At 44.3% G+C, this 18,145-nt stretch overlaps 1 protein-coding gene across 1 annotated transcript in view; it reads right to left on the bottom strand.

Moving 5' to 3' along the window:
* Positions 1-17,844, bottom strand: part of SLC26A5 (solute carrier family 26 member 5) — a 41,894-nt gene extending 24,050 nt beyond the window's left edge. The window contains exons 1-6 of the mRNA XM_032221704.1: positions 17,757-17,844; positions 7,775-8,088; positions 6,049-6,188; positions 4,470-4,580; positions 2,729-2,895; positions 124-288 (exon numbers count right to left, since the gene is read on the bottom strand). Coding sequence (XP_032077595.1) covers positions 124-288; positions 2,729-2,895; positions 4,470-4,580; positions 6,049-6,188; positions 7,775-7,929 — 738 coding nt within the window. The 5' untranslated portion in view covers positions 7,930-8,088; positions 17,757-17,844. The remainder of the gene's footprint in view (positions 1-123; positions 289-2,728; positions 2,896-4,469; positions 4,581-6,048; positions 6,189-7,774; positions 8,089-17,756) is intronic.
* Positions 17,845-18,145: the final 301 nt, after the last annotated feature.

The following is an 18,145-nucleotide window of genomic DNA, read 5'->3' on the forward strand; positions in this document are numbered from 1 at the left end:
AGATAGATACAGTTAGATAGACAATGATAAATGGATAGACAGACAGACATATTCAGACAGATATACAGGAGAGATAAGACAGACAGATATTGACAGATGGCACAGACAGAGAGATATACTTACGTAAAGAACAGAGAGGGGGCCACTGAATCGCTTGATTTTGATCCCAAGCAGATACTTCAGCTGAGAAGTGAAGACATGCACGGCTGCCGCCGTGGTGAATCCGCGCACCAGTGGCTCCGTGAGGTAAATGGCTACAAACCCAAAACGAAGCAGTCCTAAACACAACTGATAGGGAGAGAACCCACATTCTAGCAACAGTTACGGCCATTGCGTTTGGTTTTTAAAAGTTCCTAGAAGCGTCCTTCCCTCCCCCCCCCCGTCCCCCCTCCACGCCTCCGATTTCCTTGGAAGAAAATAAGCAGAATGTTTCAGTCACGGAGTACAAGAAAATATTTGATTAATGAGAATCGCAGCCAAGAGTGACTACGACTGCATATACGTGTGTGTGTGTGTGTGTGTGTGTGTGTATATATATATGTATATATATATGTATATATATATATGTATATATATATATATATATATATATATATGTATGTATGTATGATGTATGTATGTATATATGTATATATATATATGTATGTATGTATGTATATATATATATGTATGTATGTATGTATGTGTATGTGTATGTATATATATATATATATATATATATATATATATATATATATATATATATATATATATATATATATATATATTTGTTGTTCTCTCTGACTTTTTCCACGTTGTCTATTGCACAATGTAGGCAAATCTGTCCAATTCAAACGGAAAATTAAGTTATTTTTTTTGACATAAAATGCCAGGTTGACTAAAGTTGCCATAACAAATGCGATGTACAATATCTACCACATAATTAGGCCACTTTTCTTTTCACCTACCATTTTTCTTTTTTTGTCATTTAATGACCCTGTTAATCCAGTGGTGGGTTTCAAAAATTTTTGGGAACCTCTTCTGTAGGTGTGACCTGCTTTCCGGGTCCACTGGTGGAACCTCTTCTAACCGGTTCGGTAGATTTGACGAACCGGCTCTACCGAACTGGTGCGAACCGGTAGGAACCCACCTCTGCTGGAATCCCTTGCATCGGGATGGAGTCGGGGCAACGGAATGGAGCTGTGTATTTACTGGCCAGTTGCCCTTCCCGTTGCCAATGCGGAGTTATATTCAGCAGATTTATTTATTTATTAAATATATTTATATGCCGCCCAATCCCGAAGGACTCCTATATTCTCATCGTGACCAGAGAGAGAAATATCTCTCTCTACCTAGGATTGAACTCAAAGCCTCATGATTGGGAGGCGGGGGCGAGAACTTCACCTCTAGGCGACTGCGCCCACTCGTACCGTCACAAAAACACTGATGGACTTGACCGAAGAGAATATTTGAAACTCGCGGTTGAATTGTGGGGTCATTGATGCTCTCCTTGCTTGATCATTTTCTTGCAGACGTTTAATTACCAAACCAAGTTACAGCATCAGTGAAGCGTCTGCTGGAAAACCACAGAGCTCAGAGAACACCAAGGTACCCCCACATTTGATGGAATATATTCAGCCCAATCTTGAATTGCAAAAAGAAAAAGACTAGGAAAATCAGATTTTTGACTTAGACTAAGGCAATATCGTATTTTTCGGAGTATAAGACGTTCCGAAGTATCAGTATAGCTTTTGGGGAGGAAAAAAAAGAAAAAAAATCTGCTTCTGCCTCTGCCTTGCAGCAAAAAGCTTGTTTCAGTTTCAGAACAGCCTGATTAGCACAAAAAAAAAATCTGCCTCTGCCTCCCAGCAATTTGCCTCCTTTCAGCAAACAACCTGTTTCAGTTTCAGCGCAAGCAACTGATTGTTGGTTGGATCAGCCGCCTGGACGATCAGCTGTTTCAGTCTGCAGGGATTGCCATAGCCTATTGCCACCTCCTCAGGCCGCATTTTCAGCCTCCGCGCATCCCATTTTCCGCCCTTTCCAGGTGGTGGGGATTAAAAAGGGGCCAAAAATGGGATGTGGAGGCCAAAAATGGGGCACGCGGAGGCAGCAATCGGCAATGGCAATCCCTGTAGCCTGAAACAGCTGATGGTCGGGAGGCTGATCCAAGCGACAATCAGCTGCTTGTGCTAATCAGGCTGTGCTGAAACTGAAACAGGCTGTTTGCTGCTTGCTGCAAGGAGGCAAATTGCTGGGACGCAGAGGCCAAAGGATGGGGGGCAGTGGTTGAGCAGGGCTGCAATTGGTGTATAAGATGCACCCAAATTTTCACCTTCTTTTTTGGGGGGGAAAGGTGCGTCTTATACTCCCCAAAATACGGTATATTGTACTTCAACTTGCTTGATCTTGCAAACAGTTTAGCTCTTGGCGCCTCCAGCTGGGGCTAATGGAAGTGAAGTCTAACACATCCGAATGACTTCAGCTTGAGTGGAGAACAATTTCTCTCTATCCATATTCACCGCAGCAAGCTACAATTCCTGTAAAGATGACCCGTTTTCATCCGGAGAAAACCTGACGGCCTGAGCTGCTGTAAGGAGGCAAAATGCTGGGAGGCAGAGGCCAAAGGGTGGGGCCAGTGGGTAGGCGGGGCTACATCCGGTGTATAAGACGCACCCACATTTTCACCCTCTTATATTCTGAAAAATACGGTAGCTAAAATCTGCTTCTGAATCTTGCACCCTCTTACCTGTATGACACCTGACAGCAAGGTGACTGCCACGGCTACTTTCACCCGCATAGCATCTCTGGCGTCGGTCCCGTTGGTCGAGTTGCTGCCCGCCATCTCAAACAATTCATCGGGGACTTCTCTCACTGCCACTCCGCCAATCATCAGGCTGATCACAGCAAAGGTTCCTGCGAGAGGGGGAGGTTTGGCGAAGTCGGGGTTACGGGTAATCGCCGACGTAACCAACCACAATTGAGCCCAAAATTTTCGTTGCTAAGCAGGACGTTTGTTAAGCGAGTTTTGCCCCATTTTACGACCTTCCTTCCGACAGTTATTAAGTAAGTCTGCAGTTGTTAAGTTAGTAATAGGGTTGTTAAGGGAATCTGGCTTTCCCCATTGTCTTTGTTGGTCAGAAGGTCGTAAAACGGGATCACGTAACACCCCCCTCCGGGACATTGTGACCATCATAAATATGAGCTGTTGCCAAGTGTCCGAATTTTGATTGGCAGGACCATACAACAATCCCAAGTGTGAAAAAATGGTCATAAGTCCCTTTTTCCAGTGCTGCTGTAACTGTGGTCACTAAATGAACTGTCGTAAGTCAAGGACTACCTGAATTGCCAACAACATCAACACATGTGAAAGAAAGTGCTTGCATTTTTTTTTTTACTACAAAATAATGTATGGTTTGTACTTAATAACCTGAAAAATTGCCCAAGAGGTTTAAAAGTCTTACAAATGTATGGTGGAGATGGATGGCTAGTCCTTGACTTACGACACTTCATTTAGTGACTGCTCAAAGTTACACCACCACTGAAAAAAGTGACATGATTGTTTTTCACACTTACAATCGTTGCAACATCCTCCTGGCCACGTGATCAAAATTCAGACGCTTGGCAACTGATTCACATTTACGACGGTCGCAGTGTCTTGAGGTCACGCGATCGACTTTTGCGACCTTAATCACCATATTACTAACTTAACACCTGCAGTGATTCGCTTAAGAACTCTGGCAACAAAGGTCCTAAAAAACACAGGGCAAAACAGCTTAAAATTAAAATTCATTTCACAGCTGTCTCGCTTTGTGACGGAAACGTTAGCCTCAATTGTGGTAATCAGTTGAGGACTGCCTGTACAGGTAATTTTGACTTGTGTAACAAAAGTAAAAGCTAAAGGTTCCCCTCGCACATTATGTGCTTGTCGTTCCTGACTCTAGAGGGCAGTGCTCATCTCCGTTTCAAAGCCGAAGAGCCAGCGCCATCCGAAGACGTCTCTGTGGTCATGTGGCCGGCATGACTCAACGCCGAAGGAGCACGGAACACAGTTCCCTTCCCACCAAAGGCGGTTCCTATTTTTCTACTTGCATTTTTACGTGCTTTCGAACTGCTGGGTTGGCAGAAGCTGGGACAAGGAACGGGAGCTCACTCCATTTCGTGGCGCTCGAGATTCGAACCGCCAAACTGCTGATCTTTCTGATCGACAAGCTCAGCGTCTTAGCCACTGAGCCACCAAAGGTAGTCCACATTAATAAGATGGAAAGGATTTTACCCAAGTATATTTTCAAGAACAAAAGTCACCCAAACCAATAGTTCTCAACCATGGCAACTTGAAGATGCATGGACTTCAACTCCCAGAATGCCCCAGCCAGCCTTCCACATCTTTCCCCCTTACTGGCTGAGGCATTCTGGGAGTTGAAGTCCATACATCTTTAAGTAAGGTTCAGAAACACTGTTCTAAATATCAAATCCATTAAGAGAGATACCTATTGATATATGTCTGGAAGTTCCAAAAAATGTATACAGAAAGACAGGATAAAACGAAGAATACAGGCCAAACACTGGAGGAACGGCAGCCAGCGATGCATAGGCTAATCCTGAAAGAAACATTAAAAGAAAAAGGAAAAAGAGAGATGCACATAAGATTCCCCACCAAATTATTAGAATAACCAGTTGCTAAAGAATAATTAAGACAGTTGTAATTTATCAGTGGGTTTTTTTTTTCCCTCCCCAATTTAATTCTCGGTCAGCAATTGGTTTGTATCCGAGTTTTTTTGCAGAAAAATCAACTCTAGAAAGCACATGCAGAAAACTGATTCAGCTGGACTCCTTCACTTCTTTATATTCATAGTAACAAATGAATAAATGTATAATACCGATAGTAGATTCTTTCAACAGGGTGGAAGTTACAAGCAGAACACAAGCAGGAGAGAACAGTTAACGTCTCCTGCATGCGCAGAGTTAAAAAATCAGCTGGCCAGCAATGGACGTGAGCAGTGGTGGGTTTCAAAAATTGTTGGAACCTACTCTGTGGGTGTGGCCTCCTTTGTGGGAGTGGCTTGCCACCCATGTGACCGGATGGGGGTGGCTTGCCACCCATGTGACCGGATGGGAGTGGCTTGCCACCCGTGTGACCGGATATGAAATTATGAATTAGGACTTAGGTCGGTCCAAGTAGCTATTCAGAAGTTAGTGGTTAGAAGCAATCGTAAAGCAAGATATGGAATTAAAACCAGAAATATTTTGTTGGCTATTTGAAAGGGAGTATAATATTTAATATTTAACTGTACACATGTTAGCAGCTGCTGGAATTGTGTTTGCACAACAGTGGAAAAACAGAGATACGTAAATGAATAAATATTCCAATGTGCAGGAATAAATAAATTGACAATTAAAATCAAGGCTTTGAATACTTTTTCACGTGGGATTGGTTTTTGCAATTGCCAACTAACGGAAAGAGAAATTAGAAACCCAAAAGTATGAAAGAAAACATCAATTATGTAAGGAAAGGTCCCTAAAATGTATAAGGAAATATTACTAGATCATTATTAATGCATAGATAACTGCGGGACATTACACACCCAACAGTGGTGGGTTTCAAAAAATTTTGGAAGCTCTTCTGTAGGTGTGGCCTGCTTTCCGGGTCCACTGGTGGAACCTCTTCTAACCGGTTCGGTAGATTTGATGAACCGGTTCTACCGAATAGGTGCGAACTGGTAGGAACCCACCTCTGGACCTGAGCTGTCTCCGCATGCCACCTGTGGCACACAGGTTCGCCATCACGGATTTAGGGTATGGAACCGTGGTAGTATTCAGTGTTTCGGACCGGTTCGGCCGATCCGGTAGTAGCGACCTACGGATGGGGCCGCCCACCTGCCAGGCACTATGCCGTCCTATTTAGCCACATTTTCTAAGCCGGGCACATGCGTGCAAGTCATGTGCTCAAGCAAAGCGCATGTGCGGAAGGCGTGCGCTTGTGTCTCAAGTTTTTGGCGCACGGCGAACCGGTAGTAAAATACTCTGAATGTGGAAGTTTTTGTTTTTCGAAGTGAAAACTCTACTAACCTTGAGGGAGCTGCATAACTCCCGTACTGATTCCTGAGATTACGTCCCCCATCAAATATTCTTTCACGGGGTATTGAGGAAGCCATGTTAAAATCGGGAAAAAGCTATGAAGGACCGATTTGGCTTTCTTGGAAGAACAGCTGAAAGGCAAAAAACAACAACAGAAACAACACGTCATCAGTCAAAAGCAACGAAGCGGTTTCACCCCAAAATTAAAAAATTGATTCTAGGAAATGCGTTTGCTCCTAAGGCAGATCCAGGTAGCCCTTGAATTACGACCCCGATCGAGCCCCAACATTTATGTCGCTAAGTGAGAAATCTGCGAAGGGAGTTTTACGACTTTTCTTGCCACGCTCCTTTCAGCGAATCCTTGCAGTTGTTAAATGGGTCACATGGTTGTTAAGTGAATCTGGTCTTCCGCGTTGACGGCTTGTGAGATGGTCGCCACAGGAGATCACGTGACACCACCACCCCCGTGGACGCTGTAACCATCATAAATGAGAGCCGAGGTGGCGCAGTGGTTAGGGTGCAGTACTGCAGGCCACTTCAGCTGACTGCTATCTGCAGTTCGGCGGTTCAAATCTCACCGGCTCAAGGTTGACTCAGCCCTCCATCCTTCCGAGGTGGGTGAAATGAGGACCTAGACTGTGGGGGCAATATGCTGACTCTGTAAACCGCTTAGAGAGGGCTGAAAGCCCTGTGAAGCGGTATATAAGTCTAACTGCTAAGTTGTCAAGCATCCGAATGTAAATCACTTGACCATGGAGGGGGGGGAATGCTGCAGTGGTCATAAGTGTGGATAAAGTCCTACGTCACTTTTTTCACTGCCGTTGTAACTTTAAACAGTCACTAAGTGAACTGTTGTAAGTCAAGGACTACTTGTATAATGTTTTGAGTAAGCTAGTCATGGGATTTATGGAAGAAACCAGGCACATTAATTGAGGTGTGAACCCAATGAAGTAACGGCCATATTTACCCCTGCTTGTCTGTATGGAAGCGAGATAACAATTTCTGGATTACAGTGAAAACATATTAGTATAGGTAGTCCTTGATTTACGACCACAATTTATTTATTTATTTATTTGACTTATATACCGCTTCATAGGGTTTTCAGCCCTCTCTAAGCGGTTTACAAATTTTTTTTAGCAAATTGAGTCAGCAACTTGCCCCCACAATCCGGGTCCTCATTTCACCCACCTCGGAAGGATGGAAAACTGAGTCGACCTTGAGCCGGTGAGATTTGAACCGCTGAACTACAGATCACAGTCAGCTAAAGTGGCCTGCAGTACTGCACCCTAACCACTGCGCCACCTCGGCTCTTAAAAAATTGAGCCCAAACTTCCATTGCTAAGAAAAGCAGTTGCTAAATTGAGTTGTGAGCCACGTTATGACCTTTCCTGCCACCAGTTAAAGCAAATCCCTGCAGGTATTAAGTGGACCCTATGGTTGTTAAGTGAAACTGCCTTCCTCATTGACTTGGGGAAAGTCAGTGCATGACCCCGGGACACTGGAACGGTCGTAAATATGAGTCAGTTGCCAAGTGGCTGAATTTTGATCACATGGCCATGGGAACGCGACGGTTGTTAAGTGTGAAAAACGATCGTAAGTATTTTCAAGAGTTGTTGCGTCTTCACTAAATCATTTGTAAGTCGAGGGCTACCTAAGTGGGATCCGAAGAATGGCCAGCTCATTCACTGAATGACACCAAGGAGATTTTGCGTCTTACCGGAGAGCATGCACTATCTTTTGATGGAGACACTGAGTTGCTTGGTCCTTCGTATGCAGCTGCTCCTGCAGAGTTCCTTGGCTGTAAATTTGCCTCTCCACATGGTACATGTGTGACGATGCGGGCCGCGTTTCATATTCTCCAGCATGTTCCATAGTACATATTCGATAAATGGGAAGACGGGTGAGGCGTTCCTTCAGGCTGCTACCAAAGGACGTTTTTATAAAAAGATTTGGCACGAAGTGTTTCTTTCTATTTGAGGAAAAGCCACCCAAAAAAGCTTCTCTGCCACTTTTCTCTCTCGAGGAAAAGTACTGAAAGAAAGAAAGAAGAGCGGGAATGAGTAAATTATTATTTTTTGTTTAATTTTTATTTTATCAATTTCATATATACATTCACAATTATATGATCTCATAACTGTTATTAATAATATGTATTTATAACAATTTTTCTCTACAGTTGACAATATACTTGAAGATTGCTTTCTTAACATCCCATAGATCCATCTTATCTTACAACGGTCCTACTTCTTCTTCCCTCCCTCCCTCCCTCTTTCCTTCCCTCGTTTCTTCTCTCCTACTCCCCTTCCTTCCCTCCTTCCTTCCCTCCCTCCTTCCCCTTCCCTCCTTCCTTCCCTCCTTCCTTCCCTCCTTTCTTTTCTCCTTCTCTCCTTCCTTTCCCCCTTCCTTTCCTCCTTCCTTCCCTCCTTTCTTTTCTCCTTCTCTCCTTCCTTTCCCCCTTCCTTTCCTCCTTCCTTCCCTCCTTTCTTTTCTCCTTCTCTCCTTCCTTTCCCCCTTCCTTCCCTCCTTTCTTTTCTCCTTCTCTCCTTCCTTTCCCCCTTCCTTTCCTCCTTCCTTCCCCCCTGAGTAAATTAACAAATCATCCTTCCTCCGAACACTTTTTTTTTTTAGTACAGATTTAGTTTAAACAAAAGTACAAGTAGGCCTTGACTTATAATGGTTAGTTTAGTGACCGTTGGAAGTTGCAACAGCACGGGAAAAAGTGACGGGGCCGTTTTTCACGTGGCCATGTAATCAAAGTTCAGACAGCTGGCCACTGACTCATGTTTATGACGGCTGCAGTGGCCCATCTCCTTTTGCGACCTTCTGACAAGGGGAAGACATATTCACGTTTACGAGCGTGTTACTAAGTGGACAACTGAAAGGATTCATTGAACAACCGAAAGAGGGCGCAAAAAATCCACTTGACAACTGCCTCACTTAGCAACAGAGATTTTGAGCTCCACTGTGGTCGTAAGTTGAGGACTCCGTGCAAAGCTGGTGTGGATTTCACGTTTCTCTTGCGGGCCAAAAGGAAAACATGAACGATACAAAAAAGTTGCTCTGGGCATTGCAGGAGCACACAAAGAATGATAGCACAAACAGAGCTAAAAGGACTTTCTTTACGCTTTCCTTATCCGTCAGATAAAGGCGCTTAATCCCATCCAATCACAGTAAGCTTTTAAAGGATTTACTGCTTCTATTGACCAGCAAACAGGAGACAAATATATTCTACAAAAAAAATAAAATAAAGGAATATCATAGTCTGTCCTGCTCAGGTTCAGCACTACCATTTCAAACAGAGAACACAAAAAGATTGAATAGAACAGAATAACAGAGTTGGAAGGGACCTTGGAGGTCTTCTAGTCCAACCCCCCCCCCCTGCTTAGGCAGGAAACCTTACACCACTTCAGACAAATGGTTATCCAACATCTTCTTAAAAACTTCCAGTGTTGGGGCATTCACAACTTCTGGAGGCTAGTTGTTCCATTGATTAATTGTTCTAACCGTCAGGAAATTTCTCCTCTGTTCTAAGTTGCTTCTCTCCTCGTGCAATTTCAACCAAACTTGGTACACAGATGACTTTACTCTCTGGAAACAAATACTGTGGGGTTAAGACACCCCTAACACCCTTCGTGGTGCGTGTTCTGTTAAGATACAACTTGTTGTACCTTCAAATGGCTTCTACTGTACTGCCATAAAATGGCTTCTGTTGTACAGCGCTGTAGCGTTGTCATGGTAACGGCTTCACAGTACTCCACAAGGGAGCTCCCTCTGGTAAGGGGGAAAATCCAACATTAGAAATTACGTTTGGTCGGGACATTTCCCCCCGCTATAAATAAACACCCAGGCGCCAGGTTATCAACTAGTCATTTATAAAAAATGTGCTTTCATTAAACGTTTGTGCCTGGGAGTGCTAGTATATGATGAAATGGATGTTTATTCTGGGCAAACAACAATAAAAAGGTTATCAATATCCTCTTTCTTTTTTTTTAAATCATATGCTTCTTACATAGCCAGCTGATTAAACATGGAATATTCTACAATTGACCCAAATGTTCCATGATTCATTTTGACAACCGGAGCCTTTGGTTCTTCCTGAAACTGGCCAGCCTGTTTTGACCTCGGAAAAATGTAATTTAATTTCTCCACCAGTCCTCCCCCCCCCCCCCCCCCGCTTCCCCTGTTGTTTCTAGAAACACCAAAGGCCGTATCAAAATGTTCCTTGGGCCGTGTAAAATGTTCCTATCAAAACTATTTTTTTTTAAGGCTGATGGCTTGACCAGCCCATTTCGTTTGGCAGCTTCCACAAAGCAGGAGAACTTTTAAATGGAAATCTTTACCACCCCAAAGTAACAGTACGTCCAAAGGTGAGATTGAGGCTGGGTTACCTAGGCTTGGCCAATAACAAGAGAAGGAGAGGGAAGAACCAATATTTCTGTAGCTCAGGCCGCCAGTTTTTCTCTGGATGAAAAGGGGTCATCTTTAGAGGAACTGTAGCTTGCTGCCGTTAATATGGATAGAGAGGAATTATTCTCCACTCAAGCTGAAGTCATTCGGATGTGTTAGACTTCACTTCCATTAGCCCCAGCTGGATGGGCCAAGAGCTAAACTGTTTGCAAGATCAAGCAAGTTGAAGTCCAATATACCGTATTTTTTGGAGTATAAGATGCACCTTCCCCCCCAAAGAGAAGGTGAAAATTTGGGTGCATCTTATACACTGAATGTAGCCCCGCTCAACCGCCGGCCCCCATCCTTTGGCCTCTGTCTCCCAGCAATTTGCCTCCTTGCAGCAAGCAGCAAACAGCCTGTTTCAGTTTCAGTGCATCCTGATTAGCACAAGCAGTTGTCAGTTGGATCGGCCTCCCAACCATCAGCTGTTTCATGCTGCAGGGATTGCCATAGCCTATTGCCACCTCCGCACGCCCCGTTTTTGGCCTCCGCATCCCATTTTTGGCCTCTGTGTGCCGTTTTCGGCCCCCCACGTGCCTGATTTTCTGTCCATTTCTATCCCTGCCGCCTTGAACGGGTGGAAAATGGGGCACAAAGTCTGAAAATGGGGCGTGTTTAAGGCCCTGCAGCCTTAAACAGCTGATGGTTGGAAGGCCGATCCAACTGACAATCAACTGCTTGTGCTAATCAGGCTGTACTGAAATGGAAATGGGCTGTTTGCTGCTTGCTGCAAGAAGGCAAAGACAGATCCCCCCCTTGTTTTCGTCCCCAAAAGCTAGGTGAGTCTTATTCTTTGGAGCATCTTATACTCCAAAAAATATGGTACTCAAAGGACCAGATTTGGAAACGTGATCCAGAGTACATTTCTGAAATTCCAGTTTACGTCAGGCGTGCACAATATAGGTATGTCCTTCTCCTCTCAAACAGAGAAGGACCTAAAACATCCTGTTGTAATGATTTGTACTGATCTCCTAATTGTGGTGTTGGAGAAGACTTTTGAAGGTCCCTTGGATGGCAAGGAGATCCAATTAGTCAATTCTGAAGGAAATCAACCCTGACTGTTCTTTGGAAAGACAGAAACGGAAGCTTCCAAGGTTTTGGCCGCCAAATGAGAAGAGAGGAGTGCTTGGAGAAGACCCTGAGATCGGGAAAGACGGAAGGCCAAAGGCTGAGATGCAGAGGTGGGTTTCATAGACGTTCACCACCGGTTCACCCCACACACGGCTTGCATGCATGCACACGGCTTCGAAAATGTGGCTAAATAGGACAGCACAGAGCCAGGGCAAGTGAGTAGGCCACCCGTAGGTCGCCACTATCAGTTCGCCCAAACCGCTCCGAACCGGCTGAATAGCACTTCTGATGAGATGGTTAGATAAGGTAATTGATAAGGTAATAAGGTAATGGACATGAATTTGGGCAAATTCTAGGAGGCCCTGGAGGACAGAGGGACCTGGAAATGAGGTCACAAAAAGTTGGACACAACTGAGCAACTGAACAAGAACAAAATACCACTCATTTCAATAAGGTTGTTCCATTTATACAAAACATAGACTCATAGGGCTGGAAGGGACCTTGGAGGTCTTCTAATCCAACCCTCTTCTCATGGCAGGAGACCTTATATCAGCCTGGAGAAATGGCCGTCCAGTCAATTTTTGAAAACCTTCAGTGATGGAGCATCCACAACTCCAGTAAGTAATTCCACTGATTGTTCTCACGGTCAGAAAATGTCTCCTTACTTCTAGTAATTTGCACTTCCCTTCATTCACATTTATTTACAGGGTAGCCCCTAACTCCCTACCACAATAGAGGGGAAGAAAACCATCCATAAGGGGTACAGTCATTAAATGGGGCAACATTAAGTGACTGTACCCAATTTTGTCGCGACAGTTATTAAGGAAGACAGTGTATGATTTGACGTGCAACTTTTCTCTGCTGGCTTCCCATTAATTCTGATTAAGATTAAGATTTAATTTATTTGTATGCTGCCCTTCTCCGGGAGGGACTCAGGGCGGCGAACAACTCAAAAGGGGAAAAGGGGATACAAACACAATACACGTAATTAAAATACACAAGAGTCATACAACCATACAAGTCGAGAGGGGAAGGGAACTCATCAACCCCAGGCCTGCCGGCACAGCCAGGTTTTGACGGCTTTCCGGAAGGCCTGGAGAGAGGTGAGGGTCCGAATCTCCGCGGGGAGTTCATTCCAAAGGGCCGGAGCTGCCACAGAGAAGGCCCTCCCCCGGGTAGTAGCCAGATGGCATTGACTGGTGGACGGAACCCGGAAGAGGCCGACCCTGTGCGATCTAACGGGTCTATGGGAGGTAATTGGCAGCAGGCGGTCTCTGATTGTCAGAAGCTGTCTGAGGTCACAAATGATGATCACTTGTGGAACACTAAGGCTGTTAGAAATGTGTGGCAGTTAGCAAACACCCATATCACACTCACATGACTGCCGGGGTGGTCGTAAGTGCAAAGATTGTTCGTAAGTTATTTTTTTCAACACTGTTGTAATTCCAAGCAGTCGTTAAACAAACATTCCTAAATCAAGGTCTACCGGTAGTTTCCTTCTCCTGTACTTGGGGTGTCCCCTCCTGAGCTATTAACCATGTTTAGATGGGAATCCACCTCTTAGTTAAGCCAATATATGGAACTCTGCTTCTCATTGTGTTCTCAGAGAAACCGTCTCCACTTCTAGCAAATGAAATATGATTCAAATATTGTGGCACACAGAGTACCAATTTACGGTACATCAAGTTTCCTTTGCTAAGTCGATACATAAATGTTGAGATGATGAGTTTTCAGGAAGCGCAGGCATAATTCTTTGTAAGATTTGATAGCCGTTATTATTCTGTAGAGGTTTTAGCTGGAATCGGCTCACTGTAATTCAATGCTTATGAAAGCAATTCTGATTTCCTGTAACAAATATCCAGCAGAAAATGATCTCCTCTAAGAACGTTTCCAGGTTTATGCCTGATGTGCTCAAATACAGGTCTACCTGGCCAGATCCTGTTCAAAGTTGAAATAAATCTGCTCAGGTGTTCGTTTGTATTCTGTGTTTATTTTTACAAATAAGGCTACAAACTTGTCTTTCTAGTTTCCCCACAACAGCCCTGTGAGGTGGGTTGGACTGAGGCCCAGGAACTGGTTCAAAATCAATCAGGCAGTTTCATGAATAAAGCAAGACTAGAACTCACCGTCTCCTGGTGATTGGTCCAAAGTTACCCAGCTGTCTTTCATGGCTAAGGCGGGACTAGAATTCAGAGTCCCCTGGTGATTGGCCGAAAGTCACCCGGCTGGCTTTCATGGCTAAGGCGGGACTAGAATTCACCATCTCCTGGTGATTGGTCCAAAGTTACCCAGCTGGCTTTCATGGCTAAGGCGGGACTAGAATTCATAATCCCCTGGTGATTGGCCGAAAGTCACCCAGCTGGCTTTCATGGCTAAGACGGGACTAGAATTCACCGTCTCCTGGTGATTGGTCCAAAGTTACCCAGCCGTCTTTCATGGCTAAGGCGGGACTAGAATTCAGAGTCCCCTGGTGATTGGCTGAAAGTCACCCAGCTGGCTTTCATGGCTAAGGCTGGACTAGAATTCACCGTCTCCTGGTGATTGGTCCAAAGTTATCCAGCCGGCTTTCGTGGCTACGGGGAGACTTGAACTTACATCCTCCCACGTTCTACTCTGGTGCCTTCACCACGAAACCAAACTGCTTTGAACATACCTTTCATGTTCTTTTCTACCTTTTAAATGTACACACTGCCACAACTGATCACCTTTTTATTTCCTTGCCCACATTTTTGTATGTATGTATGTATGTATGTATGTGTGTGTGTGTGCATATATATATATATATATATATATATATATATATATGTGTGTGTGTGTGTGTGTGTGTGTGTGTGTGTGTGTGTATGTATATATATATATGTTATATTTATGCTGATAAATAAATAAATATAACAAATGTAACAAAAAGGCAACAGTAAAAAATATTGGGTTTCTGTCTGAATGGTCTCTTGTGACGAGCCGAAGACAGAGAGTGGAAGTGTGACCTTCCTCCCATATTTGGGCATACCAGGGGTTGTGACTTTAAATATATATATATATATATATATATATATGTATGTATGTATGTATGTATGTATGTATGTATGTATGTATGTGTGTATGTATATACTAAATACATACACACACACACACACACACACACACACACACATGTATTGTGTCAATGTATTGTATTAGCTGATAAAGGAAGAGAGCCTGTGGCTTAGTGGCTAATATAACTGCCTAATATATAAAAACAGCCCAGGTTCGAATCCCAGTAAGGATATGGCTAGCTGATGAGAGCTAAATAGCTTGAAATAGATCTATACTAGTCTCCCTTTATTTATCAGCATAATTGCAACACACACACACACACACACACACTCAGTTTGCATGGCTGCCCAGCTCACAATGTCCAATTGAAAGCAATCATAAAAAAAAAAATCTAAATGACAAAACGAAGTGGCTACCCAGGACCTCAGTCTATAGCAGGGATGTGCAAATTTGGCAACTTTTAAGGCCTGTGGACTTCAACTCCCAGAATTCCCCAGGGCAGTCATGTTATAACGGCACTGGGAAATGGGACTTATGCCCCGTTGTGGCACTTATAACTGTCACAGCACGCCCAAGGTCATGTGTTCAAGATTCAGGAACTTGGCAACCTGCATGTGTTTACAATGGGAGCAGCCTCCCAGGGCTGTGCGATTGTCATTTGTGATCTTGCCAGCAGGATTCCGACAAGCAAAGCCAATGGGGAGTAGCTGGAGCTGCTTAACGGCTGCACGATTCACTTAACAACAGCATGATTTTCTTAACAGCCATGGCTTTAAAAAAGGTGGTTAAAACCAGACACTTAAAGTTGCTTAAACCTGGCTCAGCCATGAAAATTCTGGCCGTTAAGATGAGGACCGTCGGTGCAATAAAAGCGTCTGGAGAACTTCAGACACAGAAGGAAAAGCAAAAGCAAAAAACAGAAGCAACATTGCTAGAAAAAGTTGATCAGTAGAACAAGAAAATAAGTGAAAGAAAGATTTACAAACCATGGGATTTAAGAGAAGGGAAACAATTTGGAATTCCAGTTTGTTAATTCACCCTAGATTTTATTCACTGTATGGACAGGCAAGTTTAATTTATACCTAAAAGAGCCACAGGCTTCCTAAGTGTCCCACATTTCTCAGTTTACACAATACAATCCTCCACAATGCAGGCCAAAATTTCAGTTGCTAAGTGAGACACTGGTTAAACGAGTTCTGCCCCATTTTGCAACCTTTCTCGCCACAATTGTTCAGCGAATCACTGCCCTGGTTCAATTATAAACAACCCGGTTGTTAAGTGAATCTGGCTTTCCCATTGACTGCATGTCAGAAGTTCGCAAAAGGGGATCATGTGACCCCCCCCCAGGACACTGCAACCGTCGTAAGTATGAATCGGTTGCCAAGCATCTGACTTTTAATCGCGTGACCATGGGGATGCTATCACAGTTGTGTGAAAAACCGTCACGAGTGAGTTTTTTTCAGTGACGGAACTTCAAATGGTCAGTAAATGAATTGTAAGTCGAACGACTACCTGTACACTGAACTGTAGAATAGAAGGATGTGCAACTCACCAAAGTAAACTATGTTGGGTCTATTTTAATTGTGTGTCATAAGAGCCCAGATTAATTGTGGCCATAAACTACCACGATAACTTCTGGTGTGGTTCCTAATTGAAGCAATGGTTTAATTGCAACCTCTGTGTGTAGATAAATACTTTAGTCATCCGATTCTCTGCACACAATTCGTTTGGGTACATAATGTAAAACATATCCTACTGATAAAGCATGATTAAGCAAATTATGCAAGAAAGGAAGAACAGAGAAGGGGGGAAAAATTAAGAAGTAGCTATAAAACAGTTAAAGGGAAGAGCCGGAGAAGAAATCAGGTGACCAGAACTTATAGAAAAATCCAGCCAGCGACTTAAGGGAAAAAAAACAAAACATTTTTTTAAAAGGAGGATGTCAAAATAAAACAGGCAAAGCCCTTAAAAACCAGACCCAAATCCTGGGTTGCCAAAAAAAAACCCCAAACCCTTTTCAAAAACCAAGTTTGCTAAACTCTTCTAAGCTAATCCATCTCACAAGGTAAGACTGCAAAATTCCCGTATAGCAAAAAGTCATAATTTGGTTTCATAATTCAGAATTCCGTGGCTGAATTTGTGAAAGTGAAAAGATCTTTGGTACAAAAAATAAGTAATCGTTTTTGTCCATCATTTGTCTTTAAGGAAAGAAGAGGAAAAAAAAACCTTCCTGTATTAAAATAGCAAAATATCTATTTTTTTTCTCCCCTCCCAAGATGAATTAGATTTGGGAACAAACCTTCAAGAACCCCACATCTCCACTGACTGAGCCAAAGGTGAACCAGATTAACACGTGTTTCCCTCCAACGTCTGAACCAATTTAAAGGGGCATCCCAAAATTGAAAAATAAAGCTGAAGTCCTTCCCTTTGCAGCTGCCCTCCAACAGCGGTCAATCATTGGTCAAGACGCACTTTCAAACACAAACGCTCCAAAACACGCATCTCCAGCAGAGGGTTCACAAGACCGGATTGCTATCACGTCTCGGAAAAGGTCCTTGTCTTCCCCGCAGCCCAGGATTCGGGTGGGTTAAAATGACCCTTACATTTCCAAGTCTTGCGGCGGGGGATGGCAGCCTCGGCCCCGGCCAAAGGGGGAAAACCCCACGGATGCTCGTCTGAACCTGCCGGGAGGGAAAGTCCCGTGCAACGCCGGTGCTCGTGATTTTTTTTTTTTTTTTTGCATTTTTTTCCCTTTTTTTCGCAATTGCTTTTTCATTTTTTACAATTTTTTTCACTTGTTTTCAATTTTTTGCAGTTGTTTTTGCAATTGTTTTCATTGTTTTGCAATTGTTTTCATTTTTTTGCAATTGTTTTTGCAATTTCATTTTTTTTGCAACTGTTTTGGCAATTGGGGGGGGGGGCTTCTTGTTTGCCAGGGGAGGGTTAGAAGCAGAGCGACCCCCGGCCCTTCGCTTGGCTAGGCAGGGATGAAGCCAGCTCGACCTTGCTTCGAAGCAAAGGCATCCATCCCACCGCCCCACAGCCGTCTCCGCATCCCAGCCCAGGGAGGCAGAGAAAGCGGCCGGCTGCCCTGCCCTCCTTTGCCCCCCGCACGCTCCAAGCCCGGCCGGCCACGCGTTGCTCACCTGCGCCGCCTCCGCTCGGCCTGGAACCACCCAACCAGCCGCTGCAACTCGGCTGCTCTTCTCCTCCTCCTCGCCCTAGATCCCTGGGGGAAATCTTGGCCCCGCCCACTCCGCTGGGAGGCCCCGCCCACCGCTCCGCCTGCCCGAAAGGGGGTGCCTGGCAGGCGTGGTGGGCGGGGCCGCGCAGGCCCCGCAGCAAAGGCTGCCGGGAGTGGTAGTTCGCCCTGGGATGAGGGAAGCAACCTTTTGCATTTTTAGCCCCCCTATTTTTCTGTTTTGTGCGCTCTGAAAAAAATAAGGGGGGGGTGTATTTGGAGACCTTTTTTTAGGGGTCCCTTCGAAAGGGGAGGGGGGATATTTGGTGGAAGTGTGGGGGTGCAAAGGGCTGC

This window comes from Thamnophis elegans, chromosome 7, assembly GCF_009769535.1.
Source record: "Thamnophis elegans isolate rThaEle1 chromosome 7, rThaEle1.pri, whole genome shotgun sequence".
Taxonomy (NCBI): Eukaryota; Metazoa; Chordata; class Lepidosauria; order Squamata; family Colubridae; genus Thamnophis; species Thamnophis elegans.